Source organism: Mirounga leonina, unplaced genomic scaffold (genome assembly GCF_011800145.1).
Source record: "Mirounga leonina isolate KUSES-001 unplaced genomic scaffold, KU_Mleo_1.0 Mir_129, whole genome shotgun sequence".
Taxonomy (NCBI): domain Eukaryota; kingdom Metazoa; phylum Chordata; class Mammalia; order Carnivora; family Phocidae; genus Mirounga; species Mirounga leonina.
This window is the reverse complement of record NW_023270323.1, coordinates 22,690,967-22,700,305: the sequence shown is the minus strand read 5'-3', so window position 1 is coordinate 22,700,305 and position 9,339 is coordinate 22,690,967. Positions and strand designations below refer to the sequence as shown.

The 9,339-nt window shown below is 40.4% G+C and overlaps 1 protein-coding gene across 1 annotated transcript in view; it reads left to right on the top strand.

Moving 5' to 3' along the window:
* Nucleotides 1–482, top strand: part of LOC118010209 (platelet factor 4-like) — a 1,291-nt gene extending 809 nt beyond the window's left edge. Inside the window, exon 3 of the mRNA XM_035004394.1 lies at nt 116–482. Within this exon, the coding sequence (XP_034860285.1) occupies nt 116–203 (88 nt within the window). The 3' untranslated portion in view covers nt 204–482. The remainder of the gene's footprint in view (nt 1–115) is intronic.
* The last annotated feature ends 8,857 nt before the right edge of the window (nt 483–9,339 follow it).

The following is a 9,339-nucleotide window of genomic DNA, read 5'->3' as shown; positions in this document are numbered from 1 at the left end:
CCCCCGCCTCCGCGCCCCCCTCACCCCGCACCCCCGCCTCCGCGCCCCCCTCACCCCTCGTCTAATCCCAAGTTCAAACCAACCCCTGAAAGGTGCGTCTCTTTCCTCCCCACAGAGCTTCGCTGAAGGATGGGAGGAAAATATGCCTGGACCCGAATGCCCCCCTGTACAAGAAAATAATCAGAAAGCTTTTGAAGAGCTAGCTACTTAGCTGCCTGACTCTGTACCCTTTCGACAGAGCATGTTTTTTGTTTTTGTTTTTTCATTTGCAACCTAACTATGGAAGAATCTTCTTATCGTTTTATGATCTTTCAAATTCTAAATAAATACAATAAATCGACTTGCGGTATAGTCAAACTATTTCTTAATAGAGCAAAGAAATAGCGTCCTCACGTCACAGTTTCATTTTAAAGAATCTCCAGAATTTTAAGCAAAAATAAATTTGAAGGAAAGTTTGGCCTAATAAAGACTGCTTCACTTGGTGTTATGCATTGGCTGATACATATTTACATAACTGCGTTACTTCATTTATTTACATATTAATGTTATAATTAGCTTTGCCAGTAAATATTAATCACACTTAACCGTTATTGGCTTTTTAAATCAAAGAAAGACAATTATCAGATGGTTTCACTCATGTGGAATATAAGAAACAGCACAGAGGATCATAAGGGAAGGGAGGGAAAACGGAATGGGAAGAAATCAGAGAGGCAGACAAACCATGAGAGACTCTTGAGTCTGGAAACAAACTGAGGGTTGCTGGAGGGGAGATGGGTGGGGGGATGGGGTAACTGGGTGTGGATGGGCGTTAAGGAGGGCAGGTGATGTGATGAGCACTGGGTGTTATAGGCAACTGATGAATTATTGAACATTCTACCTGAAACTAATAATGTACTATATGATGGCTAATTGAATTTAAATTAAAAAAATGTTTGGTAAAAAAAAAAAAAGTTACTGGCTTTTTATTTGTATTTTTAATTATTCTTTTAAACGATTTTATTTATCTTCTTGAGAGAGAGACACAGAGCACAAGCAGGGGGAGTGGCAGGCAGAAGGAGAAGCAATCTCCTCGTGGAGCATGGAGTCCAAGGCTGCCTCGATCCCAGGACCCTGAGATCATGACCTGGGATCATGACCTGAGTGGAAGGCAGAGCTTAACCGCTTAACCGACTGAGCCACCCAGGCGCCCTGGTTACTGGCTTTTTAAAATAAATAAATAAACCAGATTCTGCTTTTATCCCCTTAAGGTTTATACTCTACCCCAGTATTAGAAAAATTAATAAAAAGGAAACTAAGACTCTCTACACATATTAAGAGAAGTATTTGTATACTTCCCAGAGAATTACATACAAATATTTTACTCTTTTTTTTTTTAAGACTTTATTTATTTGACAGAGAGAGACACAGCGAGAGAGGGAACACAAGCAGGAGGAGTGGGAGAGGGAGAAGCAGGCTTCCCGCCGAGCAGGGAGCCCGATCCCAGTGGGACTCGATCCCAGGACCCTGGGATCATGACCTGAGCTGAAGGCAGACGCTTAACAACTAAGCAACACAGGCGCCCCACAAATATTTTACTCTTAATTAGTGCTTTGATAACGTTGACATTTCACTAAAGTGAAATGTTAAAAAACAGTTACTATACCCACATTACTACCTTTAGTGAATACCACATTTGGCAAACCTACAGAATTGGCTCTTATTCCATTCCATTTATATACCATGAGGGTTGCTCTAAGCCTGCAAATGTTCTGAATGGGCTTTTTTTTCCTTGGTAGTCTCACGTTCAGTAACACTTTATTTGCAGTCAACCACCGTTCCATGAATCCCTTAACATTAGAGAAATCAAAATTGTATGTTAAACGGCTGTGGAAGGTAGGAGAGGTGCAAGGTTATACTTTCATTTATGCTTCAGGAAGACACTACTATATTTTGGGGAGAAAGGAGGGTGCTGCAAGATGGGCATGTTAGTTACCTATTGCTTCTGCAACAAAGTACCATGAATGCCATACCTTCAACAACACAGATTTGTTATCTTCCGGTCCTGGAAGTCACAAGTCCAAAATGGGGCTTACAGGCTAAACTCAGGGTATCCTCAGAGCTGCATTCATTCCTTCTGCAGGCTCTAGGGGAGAATCTGTGTCCTTGTCTTTCTTAGCTTCTAGAGGCCATCTGCAGTTCTGGGCTGGTGCCTCCTTCCTCCATCTCCAAACTACATCACTCCAACCTCTATTTCTGTTGTCACATTTCCTCTCTCTCCTCTGACCTTTCTACTTCTTATACCCTGCTTGTCTCTAAAAAAAAAAAAAGACCCTTTGTGATGACATTGGGCCCACTTGGATAGTCCAGGACAATCTTCTTATCTCAAGATCCTTAACACATCTGCAAAGTCCTTTTATTTTCTTGCCATATAAGGTAACATTTTCACACGTTCCAGGGAAATTTCTGGGAAAGGGTGGCACTATTCAGCCTACCATTGTGGGCAAGGATGTAGAATCTGGTTGAGGCAGGAGAACACTACAGACCCTTGCTTGTGATTTAATGTCATTTCAACCTAGTGCAACCATATATAGAGGTAGGATTGGTCTGCTGAGGGAAAATGGGGATTGAAACAATTCATTCTCCTTGGAGGTGGGGGAGGGCCTCTGATATGACAAACTATTTAAGTAAATGCTATTTATAGAGGCTTTGGAAGTGCCAAAGTATCATCTAAATTTCCACACCCACTTTGCATGATGGGTAATATTATTCCCATTGCAAAGTTGAGGTAAGTCTCAGAAAGGTTCTGGAACCTCCCAAAGCCACCACTGGGTAGAAGCTGAGCAGATGCGCCTAACCCACAACTCCCTATATGCTGCCTTTCACCCAGGCCATTGGCCTGTTAGCTCATTCTTCAGAAAGGAACTGTCCTATGAATAGCCCTTGGAGGTGGAATAGGAATGAACTGGGGGTGGGGGTGGGGGCGCAAATGGAAGAATGGAACTGCCATGAGGTGAAAAATGAGTAGAAAGACACAAGACCATTAACTCCTCAGCATGACTGGAGGGCAGTTTATCATTTGACAGAGCTGAGGTGTCTATGGGGAGCAAACGATGGTCTTCCAACTAGTTTTCACCCATTTGGTGTTTTTCACCTTCAGTCCACCATATGAAGGTCACCTGAATTCTCTTTCCAAAAATACAGATACTTCCTTGCCTAAAACCTTCAAGATTCAAAATCCTTAGCTTGGCGCCCAATGCCAGGCAACACTTAACTTCCTCTCTGTGCCTGAGTCTCCTCATCTGTGAAGTGAGAGCAGTAAGAGCGCCTACTTCAGTGGTGTCCATGAGGACTTAAATAGATGACATAGGCAAAACGGTTAGCATCGTTCCTCCTGCAAAGACTGTGCTTAAGAACTAGCAACCATAATTATTACTGTTGCTCTCAATATTGCTGTCAGTACCCCATCCCAGCCAGTCCAGAGTGCAGACTAAGGCATTTAACAGAGCGACTCTTGGTGCAAAGTAGCAAAATATTGGTGCAATAGGAATAAAAGTTCCTTAAATTGCATGAACTTTGGGAGACAAAACATTGGAAGTGGAGTGTGGGTGGTAAGATTGTTTTTTTCTTTGCTTACTTTCCTTTTATGGCCCGCCTCAAACAACCTACTTAGAGTCCATAATCTAGGTGTGACTCAAATGGCCCAAGTGCATTTTGCAAAAGTCTACCCATGCTGGTGCTTTGCAAATCCTTCCTTCAAAATTGCCGGAGAAGACTTTCAAGTGGCTGCCTTTATCAGCAATAGCTTTGGGAGAAAACTTTCTTGCCAAAGGAAAGCCCAAATCAGACAGCGACTTGTTGCAACTTCCGGCTCTTAGAACATTTATGGAGTGATAAAGTTTGAATGTGCTTACATTATCTTTTTCCCTGCAAAAAATGTCCACACACTAATCACTAACTGCATAGTCATGGACTTTATCAACAAAACAAAACCACCAAAGGATATTTTGCTCTTGGAAGTCATTCTGCATTTTTTCTAAGTATTGCTTTTTTTCCCCTTGGGAGGCCTTTGTGGTAAAAACATTCAAGTGTTTTGTGGTTGTAAAAGACAAGGAACATATGCTCATTATGGATAACATGGAAAACACAGTGGAAAATATAAGGAAAAATTTTAAAATGACTAAGTTTGCCACTCAAAAATATTCTGTTTTTTCAAAATATTAGTTATTGGATATTGGTCGTAAGGTGAACTGCTAATTTTCAATAAATTATCACTGTAATTACAGGAAATTAAAGGAAACAGTAACTACTTCATTGTTAGGGAGCATTCCTGTCCCAATTTTGCAGGTAGCAAACCAAGTCCTGGGGTAATAAAATAAGTTATTCCTTGGTGAAAGAATGTTACTCAGGGGATCAAGCATTCACTTGTACATTTATAGGTCTTGTGCATATATGTATGCACAGTGTGTGTGTTTACGTATTTATACACACCGCTAGAACAAGTTCACAATACAATATTTGTTTTGTTCAGTGTGTTTTGATATTTTATTTTCTATGCTATCTTACTTTATCCACGTTTTAGAAAATGTTGGCCACAAGCCTGTGAAGTATTTCATAACCCAATAATGGATCATAACTTATAGTTTTAAAACTTTGCTGTAGTTCTTTGATTAAAGATTTGAGTTTTCACATTTCGTGTTGGAGGCCATACTCCAAAATAGTGCTTCTCAAGATACTCGGAGAGTCAGGGACAGGATGCTCAGGACCAGCTGGATAGTTAAATCTCCTTGCCTGAGGTTCGTTTTCAATCTCAATCTGCAGGACTGACCTGGGGTTGGAATCTTTGGGAACCGCAGGAGGAGCCAGCTTTTGAGGGGAAGATACAACACCAAACAGGGACTTGTCTGCATACTGTTGAGATTCTCTGCCTTTTTCAGGTTGGGGCTCCCACTTATACTCACTGCCCATTCAAGTTCATTCACGCACATCCTGTCTGGGTCCTAATGTAAACTGAATCGAGGGCAGAAAACATTGCTTTCTAGGGTGCTTGGAAAAAGTAAACACATTCAGTACATTCAATTGGTGGTTTTATAGCTATTTCTTCTTCCCTTACAGTTTTTCTCCTTATCCCTTGAGTAGCTGGCTTTAGCCCAGTGGGCTTTTGATAAGGCAATCTTGGGTTACAGAGTTTTGACTCTGTGTGACCTGAGTTCCCTAGTTTCCTCATCTGAAAAACCAGGGCAATAAAATCCACTTCACACCTTGCTGGAAAAGGGTAAATCTCACTAAGAACAGGACCCAGCATGGGTCTGACTCGGAATTGGAAAGTAACGACTAAAAGTTACTTTTCTTCTCTTTCTTTGGGAGTTTTACCCCCAAAGCACATATCATTTCCTAACGATAGTGGCCAGCCACATCCTTGAGCTAATGAGTGAGCATTAAGAACATGGCCGACAAGCCAGAACTTTCCCTGCACAGAAGCACAACTCCAAGCGTGGGTGCAGATAACTATAGTAGTCACCCATTTCTGCAGTTTTGTGTTCCTTGGTTGCAATTACCCACCATCAACCATGGTCTGAAAACTCCGAAAGCAGACGGTCCTACTTCTGACTTAGCATGAGAAGGCCCGTAGTAGCCTAATGCTATGTCACAATGCGTATGCCATTCACCTCGCTTCATCTCATTATGTAGGCCTGTTACCCTCTCACATCATCACAAGAAGTAGGATGAGTACAATACAATATTTTAAGAGAGAGACCACATTCAGATAACTTCTATTACAATATATTGTTCCAATTTTTCTATTTTGTTAATTGTTGTTAATCTCTTACTGTGACTAATTAATAAGTTAAAGTTTATCACAGTTATGTATATATTAGGGAAAACATAGTATATATAGGGTTCAGTAGTATCTGCCATTTCAGGCGACCACAGAAGGTCCTGGAACACATCCTTGGTGGTTAAGGGCGGGCTACTGTGTTTAAGAAAAAAGTTTGACGTGACAGATACAAGTTGTATTTTTCCATTCGAGGTAACAACTAAAAGAAAATCAAATAACAAAACCACAGTGTTTATCACAGAGCATATCTATAAAATATTCGGGAGATCTGCTGGTTGGAGGCCTGGCACAACTGTTTATCTAGTAAAGAAAACAAGGACAAGAAATAAACTTTGGATGTAACCTCGTGAAATATTTATGTCTTTGCTGAGGCAGAGCCATGGGAATTATGCTATTATTAGGCAGTGTTGTGATGAGAGGTAGTAAATCTTGATGGCAGAGTAGTCATCAAGCAGATTGGAGCAGTCAGCTCTTACTTATCAGCTGTGTTGGAGAATTGGTGAACTATTTTTGCAATAATTCTAGGGATGAAGACAGGATCAATTGGGGAAAAGGGGAATAAAGCAGTGTATATCTATCTCCAACAGAATAATCATTAGACTGCACTGTGATCATTTATCTGTTTCTTCCTTTAGATCAGGGAATAAGGGTCTTGCCTCTTCTCTTCATTCCCACTTCCAGAAAAATGCCTAATAGAGCGGGTGTTAAATAAATGTTGGTTGATGTTTATTAACTACATGAAGGGGAGCAGGAAGGTAGTTAGTACCATAGTGCAATGGTACAGTTGGGGGCTGGACAAGGCCCCTTGTCAAGAGAAAGTGGGTGGAACATGAAGGACTCTATTTTCCCACACCTGACTTTGTTAGGCTCAGAGATTTCACCAAATTATTCATAGACATTATAACACATTCACGCCATTTACCCTCTAGATGATTTTTATGACTTTTTAGTTAGAGTCACATCTATAACTATTAGGGAAACTGCTAAGAGTTCCCCTCATCTGTCCATCCACAGCCTTCCAGCACACACAGATGCTATAATATGTACTCATTAAACATGATTTGACTGCAGATACTCACATTCGATGTGCAACATACACATATGTAAAGTACAGACAACCAAGCCATCCTTTCTCCACGTCTACCATAATTCCCACCATATCTAATTGGATCTCATATTTCCTTAATGTCCTCAACTACTTCAGAAGTGTCAATCAACAAACTAGCTCAGTCGTACACCAATAGAGTCACCCCTTTGAAGGAAGTCTCATGCAGAATCCTCTGCCTCCAAGATTACCTGAGTATATGGACAGAGTCTAGAAGGCAAAAATAAAAACAAAACGTATCTGGCCAAAAAATTGGGAGATAATGAGTATTGGAAAATACTGTGGACAGCATGCTCAGTATCTAGTTTTTAAGATGATTAATATTTCCTACTTGAAATCTGTATCTTTATGCTATGCATTTTCTTTTGCGATTTATACATTCATTTTTGGCTTCCTAAATTTGGTTTCCATAATATGATAAGGTCATAAGAGTGTTGTCATCTCCAAGACAGCTTTCTTATGTGATTATTTCTAAGAAAAGTATTCTCATTTCCTTATTCTTTTGCAATTTTGGCAATCCTGTATTTCTTCCTGTTACACTATATGATCATGATGCCATTGATTTAGTGAGTAGACAGTTCAGGAAACAATTTTAGAAAATGGAGATAAAAAGCAATTTATAAAACATTTTAAAATCCAATTAACCTCAAAAAAACTGACAAAAACTAATATATCAAATGGTTCTCAGTGTTAACTGAATGATTTTAAGTATTTGTAGACTGATTATATCATCGGATGATCATGCTGGGAACAGAAAACTAAGTGATCCAGATCTTCCATTGCAGAAGAAAGCGGACAGGCTAAATAAATTTATGTTAGAAACTGAACTTTATCCAATTTCATCTCTCCTACTGTAGCTATCACTGAACCTTACATACGGAGATGAACCAAAAAATATATGGGGTAAATAGCTATTATCCATTCACTTCCTGCCCAGATCTTGCACCTTTAATTAGATGGACCTGCCCATATACCATGAGGCAGATGGCCCATAAAGACCAAACATACTATCCCGTTCCATTTGTGGCAGTCAAACTGGACTTCCTTTGCTCAATTCCTGATATCATTTGGGTGCTCTGGCTTTGAATATATTTGTAGGTCCTACTTGTGTTCTTTGGACATGTTGGCAGACCATTGCCTCAGAACTTTCTAGAGACTTTAGTTCAGACTCATTTCTCTGGCTGCCTCAGGTACGATACTCTTCCTCAACTCTTTCACTGTAATTCAAATTCTGGCTCATCTGCGTTCACCTATGTCCCAGAAAGGTTGATGCTGAGTGGTCAAAATAGGCAAATGGAAGGAAATCTAGGCTGTTCCCAATCCTTCAAGGATGATTGCCTGATGTTCCGACCTCAGGACACATTTGTTACATACAACAGTGGCCTGGAACCATTTATTCATGCAATGTCTCAACAAACATTGGTTGAATGCTTTGTATGGATGGTACTTGTACTGGAGATGGGGACTCAAAGAGAAATGAGATATGATAGCTTCTTTTCAGAGTGGGAGTATGTAAACCAGTGGTTCCCAACAACACGATCTGTAGCCAAAGGACCAACTCTTGTTATGAACTTTCTGATGGAAGTGGCATTTGAAATAGCTCCTGAGCCATGGAGGCCAGGCCATGCCTATCTGCCTGCTCTATCTCTCTGGACTCCCTGCTTCAATGGTAAACTCCAACTTAAAAAATCAACTGTTTACTTTTGTAGTTGTGTCATACCACACTGCTTCCAGCTTCCATGCCTTCGCTTATTTGGTCCTCCTTTTCTGGAATGGGTTCCCTACTCACTCACCTTAAATGGCACCGTCCTCCAAAATGTTTTCTCTGATCGCTCCCACCCTTCCAAGAAAGGGAATCAGATGCCCCCTTTCTCTAAGTGCCTATAAAGCTTTGTGCTTTGGGGCACCTGGGTGGCTCAGTTGGTTGAGAGATCAAGCCTAGCACTTGGTGCAGAGTCTGCTTGAGATTCTCTGTCTCCCTCTCCTCTGCCTCTCCTCCTGCTCTCCCTCTCTCTCAAAATACATAAATAGCACCTTAAAAAAAAAGAAAAAGCTCTATGCATTGCTAAGTATCATGGACCCCCAGACAACTCCATATCTTTTTTTTCTTACTCCTATAGATTGTGAGTTTGGTGTGACAGAAAATGTCTTTTCCCTCTGTGTAGCTTAATTTATTTCTTAGCTTATAAGTAGTAGATAAATGTTGAAGGAATGAATGGATAAGTGGATTAGAAATAGAGAAGTAGAGCTACTTGTGTTGGCAAGTTATCTCTAGCAGAAATGTGGAAGATGAAAGGTATTGAGCCAGACTATTCACTGGTAAGAAACAGACATCTAATTTAAATGGCATGAAAGAAAGAAAGAAAGAAAGAAAGAAAGAAAGAAAGAAAGAAAGAAAGAAAGAAAGAAAGAAAGAAAG